Below are 17,473 nucleotides of genomic sequence, written 5' to 3' on the forward strand. Positions count from 1 at the left end.
ATGTGTTTTGAAGGCTTGTAGGGACAGAGTTCCATGTTTTAGCCACTGAACTACTATATAGTGCATCTCCAAAGCTATTGTAGTTGTTGGTGACTTCTAGTAGTAGTTTGCTTGATGATCTAAGAGGTCTTTTGGCTGAGTGATGTTGTACTAGGTTTTTGAGGGCAGGACACTTATTGGGGGGGTAATAGATAGAATGACAAAGGCAGAGCTGATTGTAGGTTAGGAGGTTGGACAGTTCAAGCCAGTGGAGCTGTCTCAAACCAGTACAGTGATGAGGTCTATATGAGCAATTTGCAGCAATGCGGGCAATTCTGTTATAGCATGCTTCCATTTTGCTTAGTTCAGTTTTGTTGAGATTAGTCAGAATGGGAGATGCATAGAGTTGATACTAGTAGGGTTATAATTCTGTATAACAAGAGCTAAAGATTAAGCAGTAGAAATGAAAGAAGTTACCATATAAAGTCACTTAATTTACTCATTACAGACGTCTGACGTCTGTAGGTGTTTCTGCAGTTACATCCTACTGACACCTCTAGGCATCAGATATTGCTTCTTCATATTTGCATTAATAATCCCAAAACCATGCTACATACAAAGTGTTAAGCTATTTCATCTTAAAGCTTACACAGTGGCAAACACGACTATATTGATATGTGACCTCTATCTAGTGCAGATAGTGATATTAATTGTTGTTCCCATAATATTTACAGTGGATATAAAAAGTGTACTTGTTAAAATACCAGTTTTTTGTGATATAAAAAATGAGACCACAATAAATCATTTAAAACATTTTCCCACCTTTAATGTGACCTATAACATGTACAATTGAATTGAAAAGCAAACAAATTTGTTAGAGGAAAAAATATAAAAAAAAATAAAAAACGTACACTAAACTGGTTGCATAAATGTGCACACCCTTAAAGTAATACTTTGTTGAAGCAGCTTTTGATTTAATTACAGCAGTCAGTCTTCTTGGGTAGGAGTCCGTCAGCATGGCACATCTTGACTTGGCAATGTTTGCCCACTCTTCTTTGCAAAAGCACTCCAAATCTGTCAGATTATGAGGGCATCTCTTGTGCACAGCCCTCTTCAGGTCACCCCACAGATTTTTATTGGATTTAGGTCTGGGCTCTGGCTGGGCCATTCCAAAACTTCAATTTTCTTCTGGTGAAAACATTACTTTGATGATTTGGATGTATGCTTGGGGTCATTGTCGTATTGAAAGGTGAAATTCCTCTTCATTTTCAGCTTTCTAGCAGATGCCTGAGTGTTTTGGGCCAAAAGTGACTGGTTTTTGGAACTGTTCATAATTCCCCGCACTTTGAATAAAGCCCCAGTTCCAGCTGAAGAAAAGCAACCCCCAAAGTATGATACTGCCACCAACATGCTTCACTGTAGGGATGGTGTTCTTTTGGTGATGCGAAGTGTTGTTTTTGCGCCAAACATACCTTTTGGAATTGTGCCCAAAAAGTTCGACCTTGGACTCAACAGACCATAGCACATTTTCCTACATGCTTTTAGGAGACTTGATGTATTGTTTTGCAAATTTTAGCCGGGCCTGGATGTTTTTCTGTGTGGGAAAATACTTCCATCTTGCAACAGTACCCCATAGGTCAGACATGTGGGGAATATGAGAGATTGTTGTCACATGTAATACACAACCAGTACTTGCCAGAATTTCCTGCAGCTCCTTCAGCGTTGTTGTAGGTCTCTTGGCAGTCTCCCTGACCAGTTTTCGCCTTGTCTTTTCATCAGTTTTAGAGGGACGTCCAGTTCTTTGCAGTGTCACTGTTGTCCCATATTTTCTCCACTTTTTGATGACTGTCTTCACTGTGTTCCATAATATATCCAATGCTGTGGAAACTTTTTTGTACCCTTCTCCTGACTGATACCTTTCAACAATGAGATCCCTTTGATGCTTTGCAAGCTCTCTGCGAACCATGGCTTTTGCTGTAGCAGGCAACTGAGTAAATGTCAGGAAAATCATACTAGGACAGCTGAACTTTATTTAGGGTTAATCAGAGTCTCTTTAATTCATGGCAGGTGTGTACCCAAGAAGACTGAATGTTGTAATTAAATCAAAAGGTGCTTCAACAAAGTATTAATTTAAGGGTGTGCACACTTATGCAACCAGGTTATTGTACGTTTTTTCTTTTTATATTTTTCCCCCAATAGATTTGTTTTTCAGTTGAATTGTACAGGTTATAGGTCACATTAAAGGCGGGGAAAATTTTGAAATGATTTATTGTGGTCTCATTTTTTATATCACAAAAACGTAGCATTTTAACAGGGGTGTGTACACTTTTTATATCCACTGTATTTATGTGTACACTTTTTATATCCACTGTATTTATATTGTCATAAATTTCATGCATTTCTAAATATCCTGACAACTGACTTGGACCTGCTTAGCATGATAAGAAAGTTCTCAGCAGGATGTACAAAATGTTTAAGACATAGAACTAAAGAATAGTACCACTATAAAAATAGTTTGTGCTGAAGAGTTTGCTATTTTACACTTCTTTAGTAACCCATATGGTTCCAGAGATACTTTGTTTGAAATCTGAGGGCATAATTTGATTCTATCAAAAAGCTTAGGCTCCGCGCATGAGAAGCTAATGTGCAAACTTCCTGAGCTCCATTGGAGGGAATGAGTTAATATAGAAAGGCTAAGTGAGCATGCTTCAAACATAAAGGTATGTGTAGTGTAACAATCTGGATCGTTACATAGTAGCTTCACTGCAGATAACCACATGACTATATCTTGTCTTCAGTCCTTCCTTTTTTATTATTAAACTGGTGTGCAGTCCTGTTTTCATGCTGTAATCAAAGCCTTTAAAATACACAAAACGAGGTGTGAACAGTAGATGGGGAGTCAGCTGTGGTGAAAGAGTGTGTGATAGCGACATATTTGATTCACTGACCAGTATACCTTAAAGTTGAACAGTGAAAAGAGTGGGGATATACAGGGATTTCATTAGGGGACATTAGTGCAGGATAAAAAAGGTGGTGCTGCGGTAGCGTTGTCGCCTCGCAGTAAGACGCTGTCCGGTTCGATTCTCAGCTAGACCGTATTCTGCGTCGAGACATGCGTGAACGGGCATACCTTCGTTGAAGGTTGTGCATCAGGGCTGGTAACTCGGCACGTAAAAATCAACTACCAGTCATTAGCGGACCGGAGTTCCGCTGTGGCGACCCCTAACTGGGAAAAGCCGAAAGACACAAACAAACAAACAGTGCAGGATAAAAAAGAAAAGAAAAACAGAAAGTGAAGTAGGTCAGGAATTACATGAAAAGTAAGTAAAAGCTAACACTGCTTAAAATAGTACATTATTGGTTTATGCTGAATTAAAAGTAGGTCAGTAAATTACATTGAAGTTACTGTTCTGACAAGTATGACTTTACATGATGCCATAGAAGCGTCATATATAAGTATACCATTAAATTGTTCATTTGACGAAAGAGGTAGAGGCCTTGAACTGATCTGATGTTGATTGGTAGTTCTCTATGCCTATCTTAAGCATGTTCCTGAAGTTTCCTGTTTGGTAGATATTAGAAAAGTAATTTTTCAAGTGTTGAACTGCTATTAGCATTTTTTAAGGAATCTGCTTTTATAAATTGTAAGTGAAATACAGAAAGTGGTTTGAAATATATTTAATGATTTTTGTTGCATTGTCTGCAGGAGACCTGAAATTTAGAGCTCAACAGAAGATATTGTTTAAGCAGCTGTCAAATCCTTTTCCTGATTTTGCAGATTTGTCTGTAATATAAGTTGAGGCAATTTATTGCTTGAAAATCTTCCAGTCCTGCTTTGTGTATGACTGACGTATTGTGAAAAATTGCTTGTCCTGGTAAATTTTCAGACAGATTTGTAGAAACAACAGTAATAATTTGCCAGTGATAGAAAAACTGAGACATTAAAACTGGTAGAAAACCTTTGTTCAGAAAAAATACCTGGTATATTTCAATTGACTCATTTAGATGTCTTTCTATTCCTATGTTGCAGTATTCTTGGTGTGGGATTTCCTGCCTCAGGCGACCCGTACGTTGGCTCCTATACAAAAGCTTCAGCTTGGCTGCTGTAGTTGTGTGCGACATCACATGTAGGGACCTAAACCAGAGGCCATAAATGTGATGTCTGCACGCACAGACCTCAGAACTTTTCAGCCGCAGACGACTGTCACATCATGTGCTTTGCTCCTTCACCTCAAGACGTCTAAACGCTAAGTATTCCGTTCAGGTTTTTTCTTCTTTGACTTCTAGCTAAAGCTTGGTTTGTTGTAGTAACCTTTAGCCAATGTCTGCTAAAAAGGGTAGATGCTAATGCGGGCGCCAGATATCACATAAAGATATACACAACCACTGCGTCTTTTGCCTAGACCAAGAGCACGTCCAAACCACTTGCTCGATCTGCCAATCCTTCATTCCTAAGACCCTACTCAGTCATCTGGCTGCTCTCAATCTATATCTAGAAAATCAGCGACTTAAAAAGTTAGCGCAAAGGATGGATCCTGTTTCGGAAGCCCCAAATGAACCTCCGCGAAAGAAGGCCAAGATTCCTATGCCCACTTCCACTGCCTCTCCACTTTCGGACACCTTGCCAGCTGCCGATTTAGGAGTTGAGGGACATCCGTCAGATCCGTCTACTTCAACAGCAACCTTCAAGGAAGCTGCTTCTCAGTTGACGACTAGCATGTCCACGGAGCTTACTCAGATATCGGCTACAGCTGAGGTCAACGGGGAACCAGACACAGTCGAGCCTCCGACCGGGATTCCTCCTCCTGACACCGCTACCCTTAGTCAGGTACCCGATTCCAGGCTTTCGCCAAAGACTACTCCATTAAAAAAGAAACAAAAAACAAAACATCTGACTACACCCACTGAAGTCCTACCTGATTGGCAGTCCTTCACCTATTCTTTGATGCAGGCCTTCATTGCCTTAGGCCCACAGCCTCTTCTCCATCTACCCTTCCTCTCCTCAGCCCTAGGCCTGCCTCGGTCTCCTCTCTCCCACCGCCCACTTCACAAGACATGGAAGAAAAGCAAGAGGCATATTATTCATCTTCAGATGAATTTATCTCATATACCCCCCAAATAGCCTTTCCTCAAGAATATTACTCCCCAGATGAAGAATCCATCGAAGGGGACTCCCCTCCCGAGGATATCACCTTTGGAGAGACTATAACCAAAATGAAGGAATACTTCAAATGGGACACTTCCCAAATGTCTGATACTCAAAAAAGGTGTTTTGAATTGCTACAAGTGGAGTCTCCCTCACCTTCTGCCATTTCTCCTGTCATCCCTGATTATTTAGATGCCTTTTCCTCAACATCTAAGACCCCAGACTCTCATCCCCCTGCCCTAAGAGGCCAGATCACTTCTACAAAGTGCCTGATGACCAGAAATTTCTGGTCAAACCACCCCTGTTAGACCCAGCTGTGATTGCAGTTTCACCTGATAAACAACCCAGACGAATTCCGTCTGCCTCTCTCCTACCTACAGACAAAGACAGTAAATCTGTGGATAGAATTGGAAAGAGGGTTTACATCTCTTCCACACTGGCCTTCAGAGCCATCAGCTATCAAACCCATATGACCAGATATGGTCAGGACCTGGTCTCTCAAGCCTCCACTCTGCTGGCTGCTACTCCAGACTGCTCCACTAAATCTGACATAGCATCTAAACTATCTTTGGCTGCCCAAGTAGCCAGACATTCCATTAGATGTAGTTCTAATGCTGCAGAGGCCTCTGCATGATCTGCAGCCTCTGCCTATGTACTTTGAAGATATTCATGGCTACAGCTACAACACTTACCTGAGAACTTCAAGTCTAAAATCTCAGATGCTCCTCTAGACCCTAACGTATTGTTTGGCAAACAATCAGCCAACCTTTTTAAAAACCTACAAGAAAAGTGTAAGGAATTGCAAGACATCAAGCATCTTCTTGTATCTCCTGTTCCCAAATATTACAGAAATTACCCTGCAAAAACTACATTTGTCAGAAGAAACCCTTCCTCTGCTGGACCTCCCTCTTTCAGACACAGAAGAGGGGCCAGAAGACAAATCTCTTCCAGGCCAGCTGTCTTGTCAGCCCCCCACTAGACAGCCCTTTCAAGACAAAGGAGGACCCAACAATGTGTGACTGCTTTTCCCACCTCCCCCTCCCTGCCCGCCTCACCCACTGCCTCCCCTTTTGGAAAACCATTACTACAGACAAATGGGTTCTGGTTGTTGGTCAAAAAGGATACTTCCGTTCTTGGAGAGAAAGGCCCTCCAAGAAATCAGAGACACCTCTTCCCACAGATTTTACAGGACATTCTGAACCTGGGAACAATAGAACCTGTCCCACCAGGCCAAGAATGAAAAGGATTCTACTCAAGACTGTTTCTGGTCCCCAAAAAGATAGACCATGGTGGCTCATTCTAGACCTTTCCTTTCTAAACCTATTCTTAAAGGTCCCCACCTTGAGAATGTTGCCCCAACAAACTTTACTCCCTCTTATTCCAGCCCAGGCCTTCATGGCCACACTCAACATGAAAGAAGCCTATCTGCACATCCCCATACAACCTTCCCACAGGACATTCTTATATTTTTCTGGACCCTCCTCCCACTTTCAATTTACAGCTTTGCCCTTTGGTTTGTCTACCTTACCTGGACGACATCCTTAATCTGGCAGAATACAAGGAAACCCTGCAAACCCATTTACACTTCATCATTTGCCTGCTTCAAAGACTAGGGTTTACCCTCAACTACCCAAAATGTTCCTTGACCCCAGAACAAGACAAAACATTTCTGGGTTGCAGGATCAGGACAGACGTAATGAAAGCCTTTCTTCCCCAGGACAAAGTCAACTCCTTGTCCTCCCACTTCATAACCCTTATGCAGACCCAACAGATAACTGCAAGGCAATTTCTACGAATCTTGGGCCTAATGGCAGACACCATTCCCATGCTACCACTAGCCGGAATGCACATGCAAAAGCTGCAATGGTATCTAAAAAAAATGTATGGTCACAGCACCAGCATCCTTTAAAGCAAAAAATTACCCTCTTGCCCTGCTACAGTCAGAACTAAAATGGTGGATTCAGCAAATTCAACTGAACCCGAGCCTTCCACTGCAGTTACCCGCTCCAAACCAGTTGATGCATACAGATGCATCAGACCTTGGATTGGGAGCCACAGTGTCAAACTACAGGGTACAAGCAAAGTGGCACCCTTCCATCAAGAACAAACACATCAACGTGAGGGAAATGCCAGCAGTCCTTCTGGCATTGAAAGCCTTCCTTCCCCTTTTACAACCAAGTGTTCTCCTAATAATAACAGACAACACCACAGTCATGTGGTACCTCAACAAACAGGGAGGAACAAAAGCCAACCACCTCTGCAGACTAACCTTACTAATCTGGGACCTAGCCTCAAAGCACAACTTGTCCCTGCAGGCATCCTACATCCCCTCGCAGGACAACAAACAAGCAGACCTTCTCAGCAGGACAACCTCTCCAAATTACGAATGGATGCTGGACAGGAATGTTTTTCTAGACATTGTCCACTGGTGGGACACACATCAAGTAGATTTGTTTGCCTCCCCCCAGAACAGACAACTGCAGACTTTCTGCCCCAAGACCCACTCTCCACTAGCATGGAGACTAGACGCATTCAGCATTTCATGGAAGGGGCAGTTTCTGTATGCCTTTCCACCGTTCTCATTAATTCAAAAAGTCCTCCTGAAAATCAGAAGAGACAAACCAAAAATCTTGCTGGTGACCCCGTACTGGCCAAGGCAGCACTGGTTCCCCCTACTTCCCAATATAGCCAAGGGCAGTCACCACAAGTTACCCCACAAGGTGGACCTTCTAACACAGCAAAAGGGAACCCTCATTTACCCAAACTTGCAGATGTTGGCACTGACACTGTGGGTGATAAACTTTTAATTCCCTTCAGGCACCACTACTCAGAGTATGTGCTTTCAGTCCTGAGGCAGGCCACGAAACCTACTACAAGGAAATCTGACTTGGCTAAATGGGAGAGCGTTTCCAAATGGTGTCTGAGCAGGGGCAGGAATCCATGCATTGTAGATCCACCCCTAGTTCTTGCTTATGTGTGTCAGCTAGTTGAGGGGACTTTCACTGAAGAGTATGAAAGTCCACCTTTCAGCAATTTCAGCCTGCCTGCCACTAGATCCTTCCCTACTAGCCAGGCTCAATGTTAAGCTATTCTTAAAAGTGGTCTTGCACATCAGACCACCAAGAAAACCCATCCCACCACCCTGGGACCTGAACTTCATTCTCGTAAAGCTCACGCAGTCCCCATTTGAACCTGCTACTCTGCAGATGTGCACATGGAAGACAGTACTGCTAGTGGCTATAATTTCAGCCAGGAGGGTGTCAGAATCACAGGCCCTAATGGCCTGCCCTCCATACACTACCTTCCACAAGGACAGTGTAACCTACGAACCAACCCTTCCTTTATGTGTAAAGTGGTCAGTGATCTGTCCTTGAACCAATCTATTCACCGACCCACCTTCTTCCCCTCTCCTAGCAATGAAAGTGAGAGAATACTCCACTCCCTGGCTGTACACATGAGATAAAGTTTTACCTAGACAAAACCAAATCCATAAGAAAATCCAATCAGCTTTTTGTTTCCTTCCACCCCAGGGCCCTGAGCAAGGCAGTCTCCAAACAAGTCATTGCATGTTGGATTAGAAAAACTGTTTGCCTGTGTTACTCACACCATGGCAAAACAACTCCCACAGGGATTTAGGGCTCACTCTTTCAGGGCAGTGGCAGCCTCTAAAGCCTTCTTAAAGGGCCTGGACACTGCATCCATCCTGGAAGCAGCCACATGGTCCACCATTCACACTTTCACCAAACACTACAAGCTTGACAAATGTCTCCAGAGCACGTGCAGGTTTTGTCAGAGCAATTCTGCAGGGCTTTGTGGAATCAGCCACATCTACCTCCTCCCTCCCTTTCTTCCATCTAAGCTGTGGTACTTTCCCACACCAAGAATACTGCAACATAGTAATATAAGGACATAGAATAGTTGTTTAAAATCTTACCATAACCATAGATGTCCGTCTTTTCCATGTTGCAGTATTCCTTCCCACCCACCTAACCCCCCTTCTGTATTCTCTCTCTCATTATTGATCTGTCTTAAGTCTCCTGTTGGTTATACCCTACCCTTTAACCTATTTAACCATCAAATGGCTCTCTGATCCTATGGCTGACATCACTTGCTACTCTATTTCAATAATCCTGCTGGCCTTTCAAGTTCTGAGGTCTGTGCATGCAGATGTCACATTTAAGGCCCCTGGTTTATGGCCCTACATGTGACACCCCATGCAACTACAGCAGCCAAGCTGAAGCTTTTGTATAGGAGCTGACATATGGGTTGCCTGAGGTGGGAAATCCCACACCAAGAATACTGCAGCATGTAAGAGAAGGACATCTATGGTTATGGTAAGATTTTACACCGCTTTTCTTTTCCTCTTATCTGATAAGAGCTATCACCTACACAGCCATGGGAGTGGGGTCTGCTTGAGCCCTGACTCCTGCTAATGCTTGTTTGCATCCAGGAGTTTGCCTGCAGTGGGCCCTTGAGATGCATGTCACACTTTTCTGTTATGTGATCAACTGGTCCTTCCCCATTGTAGACAAGCACGTGAGGCTACCTGAGTAGTAGTCCAAGTGGAGCTAGCTTCCATTCATCAGAGTTAGTAGAACAGATGTGCTCTTTGATACTTGTCCATGTATAGACCATGATCCATATTATTTTGTGAGCATGTCTTTATTCATCCATTCTCATTTTTGTATGGATACATGCACAGTGGAAGTTAGTGCAACACTTTTAATCAGCTTTGTATTTCTTTATGACACAGTGCTGCCTGTCATTGTCTTATTAGTCTTTGTAAGCTGAATTGTTCAATAGTACCTGAGGCTTTAGGATAAGTCCAAGATTGCCATAGGAGATGGAATGACTGCCCAAAGGGTGCTGATTGGCTATGCAGCTTTGCTACAGAAGGAAGACAGGTTCAGCTTGCTAGCAGTTACAGTGATAAATCTGGGAGTTTGATCCTTGCAGGTATGATGGTATGTGACTATAGCAGTCAGAAGTAAAAGAAAATGTGAAAGTTTACACTAAGCCACATCCGCCTGCATTTGATTCCATGCCAGAACCTTTATCTATTTTGCATATTTGAATTGGATCTTTCAGTCCTATTCCCACCAAACTGAAGGAAGTTGGTATTTAACAATCTTGCCAGCAAATGATTTTTAGGAACCTGCGGTAGTGTTGTCGCCTCACAGTTAGACGTTGCACGTTCGATTCTCAGTTAGAGCGTCTCCTGTGTGTCGACATGCGTGAATGGGCATTCCTTCGTTGAAGGTTGTGTTTTAGGCCCGGCAAGCCAGCATGTAAAAATCTACTGCAAATCATTAGCGGACCGGAGTTCCGCTGTGGCGACCCCTAACTGGGAAAAGCCGAAAGACAGTTTAGTGTCACATCTGGTAAGAGTGGAAATAGGGTCAGTGTCCATAATAAGATACAAAAGGTAAAGGAAATATGTGGCTGTGTTCCAGAAGTTATGATGATAAAAGAACAGTAGCGTGGATCACTCTTGAATTCTTTCCAAGATATAGTGGGATGAGGAATCCCTAACTGTAACCTAGATATCCAAGAACTGATTAGCAGTCCAGTTGCTGGAGGAGCAAGCCAGATTAGGATGGGACTGAGCAGCTGATCATTGGGAAGGGGAGGGGTACATGTTATACAGCAGATGTAATACTCATGGGTCAGTCTGCAACTGTTATTTATTTTTTGTGAAAACTGAAGGACATGGGGGCATCATTATCCCAAAGACAGTATTCCTTTGCACTTTAGCATAGTTTGTGTGCATAGGTGCATACTTGCATTGAAACATTGTATAACAGGCATTGCACCATGCCTGCCATCCACTGGGGGTGGAGATAAAAGCAGAAAAAAATCTCCTGACTCCACAAAGGATAACAGACCCTGAATCCCAACTGTCAGACCCCGTGTCAGATTTCCTTAGACACCAAGAAGTAGGGAAACAAAATTGGTGGGAACTAGGCTTAATAGTTAAGGGAATAATGGAAGAGGACCAAACAACCGTTAAAAAGGACTTTGGTTTTGCTATTAGTTTTCCTCCTGATTGAGGATAGCTCTTTATTGTATTTATGGAATAAATATGGTTCCCATTTTGATTTCATAGATTGTTTTACATAGTCAGTCAACAGTTCTTCTCACTGTTCACTTTTCTTTTGTTTTCAGGAAGCACCTGAACAGAAAATGCCACCAAATGTCGGGGAGGAGCATGGTTATTTTCTTCCACTGACCAGCAAAGAGGGTAGGTGGTATGACTGAGATATTTTCCCTTTGTTCTTACCAAGTAGAAAATAAGGTTATATTCAAATTTTAAGAAATATGACATTTTGTTATTCTGCATATAAGAATTGTTATGGGAGTGCTTATTCATCACATGACTTGTTTGTGGACTGTTGCCACTAAGGTGGACAACATCTCATAGGATTGCAGAAAGTAGAAGGCAACTGAGCCTATTGGCCACTTAACGCTTTGCTGGTACCAGCCCTTAAGCCATACCTTCTATTTCAGTGAGGGATAAGCAAATCAAGCCGAGGGTCAATTTGTGAATATCCATCCAGTTGTCTAGTTCCAGTTTGAAGAAAGATAATTTATCATGCTGATTAATTTGCAGTGGGAGTAAATTTCAATAGTGGGGTAGCTGCTGTGTTATGAATCTGTCTCCACCATGTTTTATTTATATCATAATGTAGATTTAAATTTAGATCTAATGTATGGAGATACAAAATAATTGTGTTTTTCTGACTAGAATTTGGTATTTACTAGGAAACTAAATGTTTTTGGACTGTCACTGCCTTTAAAAGGGAGTTTTTGTATGTGAGCTCTTCTGAAAACTTGCTGCGCAAAATTTTCTGTTTTTTGACAAAACGTTATTACATATTTCATATTTTTGTGTGTTAGGGGCAGGAAAATTGTACCTGTGGGGACTGTCAGTGATTTACTTACCTCAGAACCACTTGCTGTCTGCATATCTTTCACCAACTCATTCAGGCTCCACTGTTTGTCTTTCAAGGTTCATTCTCAGCTATGAAGCAGCTACTGGTCTCCATGGTTCTTTCATAAACTGTCCACAAGAAAAAGAAAGTTGTTAGGGAGGTTTTGGTTGTCAGGCCAGCTCCTGTTGCATCTTAGATGCTGGTGGATGACTCTGATATGGCCACTAAGGACCAGAGGCTAGACATCTCATCTGTGGCTGTAGGGTTGCCCTTGATGGGCAACGGAGAACCACTATTGTTGGGCTCAGGGGGAAAGACAAGTGAAGGGTCTTCATTTAGTCTGAGATGGGTATTCCTACCAAGATTTTGCCTTTTTCGAGGGAGTTTCCCTAGAAAAAGTGAACATAAAGAAAAATGAGTTACGTACTTCTGTTTCTGTTTTTGTGAACAGGGAAGATTTGCTGGGATTTCCCCAAAGAGTTTATTTCTCCCTTTTCTTTACTTAACTGCTTCAGGCAAGAAAATGAAGAGTTCCATCTCTTTCTGACCGATTTTCAGTCAGAAGTGCAGGGATTGAAGGGAGATGATTATACTTCAGAAATTTCTTTTCTACCTGAAGATTCTGAGTATTGTCTCAAATTTCCATCCTGAAGATTTATATTTCTTGGGCACTATCTAAGATGAAATAGGATTTTCAGTGGGAATAGAATGAAATTCTTATCTCCCAGCAAATGTATTATGATGTAGTACCGCTGCTTTACCTTTTCTGTGCTTTTTGTTAGCATTTTGTTTTCGTGCTACTTTCTTTTCTAATGTTTCCTCCCCAGTAAAAAAGCTTACATGTTTGTAGTAGATGTCTTTCTTCTGTTACTGGTATTTCTCCCCTTTTAGTTAGGTGTTCTCTGTCTTCTACCTTTTGTTGTTGTCACTCATTTTAAACTAGTTGTACCTCTTAGCTGTAATCCTTCCGCACACTTTCTTTATGTGTACTGCCTGAGGGCAGTGCACCTGGATTCAGACTGTGGGGCTTGTGCTTCTTTGGAGCAAGAGCACTGCAGGACCATAGGGGCAAATTGGTATTGAAGGGGTTACTCCCCCCAGGCAGGGGCTGTGGCATAGCCCTCACTTTCACAATCATCTTCTCTAGCCAAGAAACTAGATAAACTTAAGTCCACCAAAGATAAAAATATGCCTAAGGAGAAGGAGAAACACACCGAGAAGAAGATAGAGAAATCCAGAAAACGGCCCCTGAATCCATCAGAGCTCTTGAGTCAGGCACCAAAAGCACTGAGCAGTCCGGTCCAGCAGTTATTCAGGTCCATTCTCCAATGCCTCTTCCCCATTTCTTACTAGAGCCACTGAGTCTCAGGCTCTATTCCCCTTTCTTGCAAGATAGGCATTCCTCCAGACCACCTTTGGTGACTGCATCTTAGAAGTCTTCCCACTCTGCGAAGAGCCTTACCAAACCAGACATTGACAGGATGGTGCACGTCTGAATGGAAATCCAGCTGGAGGGTGCTCTCAGCACCATCCCCATTGGGCATCCCAGTTATGAACCTGTCTACCCCTCCATTGGTTTCTCTGATTCCAGTCATCCCTTTGGATCTGGTAACCACAACTATGAACTTCCGCAGTGCACCTGTGTCAGAGCAAGCGGTCTTTTCAGCTTTGAATCCTACACTATCCTTTACTCTCACAGCTCTGATTTTGTTGGATCAAGATGAACCTCAGAGGTGAAATTTGTAGGGTTGAGTCAACTCTGAAGTTTTTGGATTCGTCCCTTCTCCTTGGGATCTCTGCACTCAATAGCTCAGTTCCATTGTCTGCTTCGGATCTGTTTTCCCTTTCAGATCGGAGGGATGTCTCTTCGACTTTGATTGCGGATTTGGCTTTTGAGGGTTTACCAGGCAGAGAGAAGAGGTATCTCTCTCACGCTCAGCTCCATCCCAACCCCTATTGGATACTGTCTGTAGCTCCACACATCCAGATCAACTAGAACAGCCAGCCTTACTCAACCTGTGGGGGTACTCACCATGCAAGTTCCCAGTCTGATTCCGACCCTTCTCTGGAGGGCCAAATGAGGCAGGGTCTTAGGAAACTGATGTGCAAAAGGAGACATTTGGACTTTTTTTCTGGAGTCAGTTGTGGAAGACACATACCATATGTATGGCAATGGTAAAAGTGTATCTCCGACTGCGAGGGTTCCATGTTTTGCCATATTTAGACAATTGGCTCCTCACAACTTCAACCAGGGATCTTCTGGTCCAACAAATGGACTTCTTGCTCCATCTTGACCCACAGTTGGAAATTACAGTTAATGTTAACCAGACAGAGTCAGTTGATCCCTACACAACAGATAGAGTTCATCAGATGCCACCTGGTATGATCAGTCAAATAGCCAAACTCCCTGAATCCAGGATATCATCCCTACATCAGGCAGCCTTTCAAGTTTTTTACCATCCGTCTCTTCCTGCAAGACTCATTCTGTGGCTACTAGACTTGATGGCCTCTGTGATCACACTAGTTCCCCAGCAAGATATTACACAAGAGTTCTTCAGTATGTTCAAGTTCATCTCAGACCAATTTGCAGGACTCTTATGTGGTGGTTGACCTCTTTAGTGTTAGATGGTCAACCATTCTCCCCACTACCTCCAATGACTACAGTAACCATGAACATTTCCTTCCTAGGATATGGGGGGGCCTCTCAAAAGGGCAGTCCAAGGTTTTTGCTCATCCACAGAGGCCAGTCTTCACATCAGTATCTTGGAGATTAGGGTAGCCCTCCTTGCATTGCAGGCCTTTCAGGACTCCCTTCCCGAGACTGTGATTTCTATCCAGATGCACAACGTGGCAATAGTCTGGTACAGCAAGCAAGGAGGAACCCATTTGTGTATCTGCTTTGCTTGCAAGACATTAGAGTGTGGCAGTGGGCGATATCTTCTCATTGCTTTCTCAAAGCAACGGATATTCAGGGGACTTCCAGTATTCCAGCGGACTAGCTGAGTAGGTCCTTTCTTCTGCCTTATGAGTGATCCCTCAATCAGACAGTGGCAATGCAAATCTTCAGTCACTGAGGCCAACCTTGTTGAGATCTTTTTGGTTCAGTGTTAGATAGTCTTTTAGGTAGTGTGTTGCAGTTTTTTTCCAGGATAGGTATTTAGAACCCTTTCCCATGGTACCCTTCCCACCCTTTTCCCCTGTCTTAAGAGTGTTTGTGTGTGTGTGTGTGTGTGTGTGTGTGTGTGTGTGTGTGTGTGTGTGTGTGTGTGTGTGTGTGTGTGTGTTTTTTTAGGGGGGGGGTCTTTCTTTGGTCAAAGGGTTTAAAAAATGCAACTCTTCTGGGCACAGACTGCCTTCACAAGATGCACATCTCAAGTGTGTTTACTGCCTTGGTCCAGAGCATCTAGACTCTGGTTGTTCTATTTGCTAGAGCTTTTACTCTTGTGCCCTTAACAAGTGCAAGGCCAAGCTCATCCTTAAGGGGCTCTTGCCATCCTGTTCTTCTGTTTCTAATTCCTCTCCCCTGGTCCCAAGACCAGGTCTGAGAAGCCTAGGCTACAAGACTTCAGGAGGGAGCACAAGAGGACTTCCTCTGCTTCTACCTTGGGGACACCTCCTTAGGGTTCCCCACGTCCTAAGGTCCATCAGCTTTTAGCCTCCTGGATACTTCTGCTCCAGTGTCTCGGATCCGATCTCCTTCACTGCTGAAAGTGTCTTGGAAGACTTCTCTGGTTCTGTGCATACCCAGTCCTTTTCTGACAAAAGGGGTGCCTTTGGGTAGAGTAGTGTACCCCTTTTCCCATCGTACCCCTCCTCGCACTCAGGAGTTCTCCCCGTCTTCACCCCAGTTCAGACTTTCTCCGGCTCAGATTTGGCATGTAGGGTCATCTTCAGTGGCCTCGTCTGTTCATTCCTCAAGGTCAGTGAGCAGTTTCATACAGTCAGAACTGGAGCTGATGATGCAGTCCTTTTCACAGACACATGTGCAGTTTGGGTTTATCCCCTCAGGTCCAGCACAGACTCTAGGACCCTTTCCTCTATCTTTCAGATTTACGCCATCTGCTCGTTTGGCTCCGAGGTCTTTGGGACTGGCAGAGTTTCCAACCTCTTTACCAGGTTTAACAGCTTGGAAGTCTTCAGATCCATCCTATTCCTTAGTAGATTCGACCATAACTTGCTCGGGGACGTTAGTGCCTTGGAGTTGTGGCATCGAGGCTGGAGTTTCGGGATTGGTGTCAACAGTTCCTGTCTCAGGATCATTGCTCCATCTTGGTGCTTCGGCCTTAGATAGCTCGGCTCCAGTCTCAATGTTGGGTCTGGATGCTGTTCCTTTGGGTTTAGGGTTATCCTCGGTACCTTTGGGTTCTGGGCCACTCTGATCAGAGAGGCCTGCCTCGGCCTCAGCCTTCATTGTGAAGAGGATGTTCTTGTTTAGAGGGAGGGGTTGGATGTCTCCAGCCAGCACCCCCCCTCCTACTTTCCTTCTGTTCCTCCGACCAGTCATCATGCTGCTCCCAGACAGCCCACGTCAAATAGCCTCTAGACTGCCCTCTTGGCGGGGGTATCTTATTCTTCCCTCTCTTCTCCAGCTTTGTTGGAACAAGAGATTTTTGGGAAGAGGAAGCACTTGGATTCTCTGGAGGAATCCCTAACCTAAGATACCAAAAGGAGACAGCTGCCTCAAGTCCAAGCATGACAATGACTCTTTTGGCAACTTATTGGAGCTGCTTCGCCAACACACAGGCTGGACCACCAAAGCTCCTTATCCGGAGGAGTCAGTTTTTCTGGAGGCTTTTGCCATAGGCCCATCCACACCCTGAGTGGTGCCCCCTCAGATGCTGTCATAGACCTGGTGTCCCAGGGGGCATGGAAGGAGCCCAACAGAGTAGAACCAATCCTTTTGTAACTGGATAAAGTTCTTGCACCACCCCTACCCACCCCCAAAAGACATGCCTCCTTGGAGCAAGGGTTTCTGTTCCAGCCGTTGATGCCTTTGGAGATTTGTGGAGAGAGCTTCTCAGTTCAATATCCCTCCCTCCGCCCCAACAGGGAGTCTTGGGTGCTGAATCAGTTAGGGAACCAATCCTATGCCTCATCCACCTGTACTTTGAGGGCTCTTAATTACTTACTCTACGTGAGAAGGCTTCTATGAGAGCTTGTCTCAGAAGTGTCCAGCATCCTAAAGACACAGCTGTCTCTGGATACCCAGAAGAAGCTGGAGACTCTTTTGTCTCTCTGACTTCCGTCACCAATGCTTCTGAGACTTACTTGAATGCAGCTGATGGGAGCATCCAGAGAGGTGCTCCAGTATTGCATCGAGGTGCCACACCTGATGCATCTGTGCAACTTTGCATACTGCTTCAAAGTGTCCTTTAACCAGCACCAGAATACACACAAGTAAACACAATAATAAAAA

General features: G+C 43.8%; 1 protein-coding gene across 1 annotated transcript in view; it reads left to right on the plus strand.

Annotated features, from left to right (window-relative positions):
• The window catches only part of LOC122787314 (heat shock factor protein 1-like), a 592,645-nt gene that overhangs the window by 540,078 nt on the left and 35,094 nt on the right, over positions 1-17,473 (plus strand). The window contains exon 11 of the mRNA XM_044053959.1: positions 11,291-11,366. Coding sequence (XP_043909894.1) covers positions 11,291-11,366 — 76 coding nt within the window. The remainder of the gene's footprint in view (positions 1-11,290; positions 11,367-17,473) is intronic.

Source organism: Protopterus annectens, chromosome 13.part0, assembly GCF_019279795.1.
Source record: "Protopterus annectens isolate FY-2018-M chromosome 13.part0, PAN1.0, whole genome shotgun sequence".
In the NCBI taxonomy this organism is placed as follows: domain Eukaryota; kingdom Metazoa; phylum Chordata; order Ceratodontiformes; family Protopteridae; genus Protopterus; species Protopterus annectens.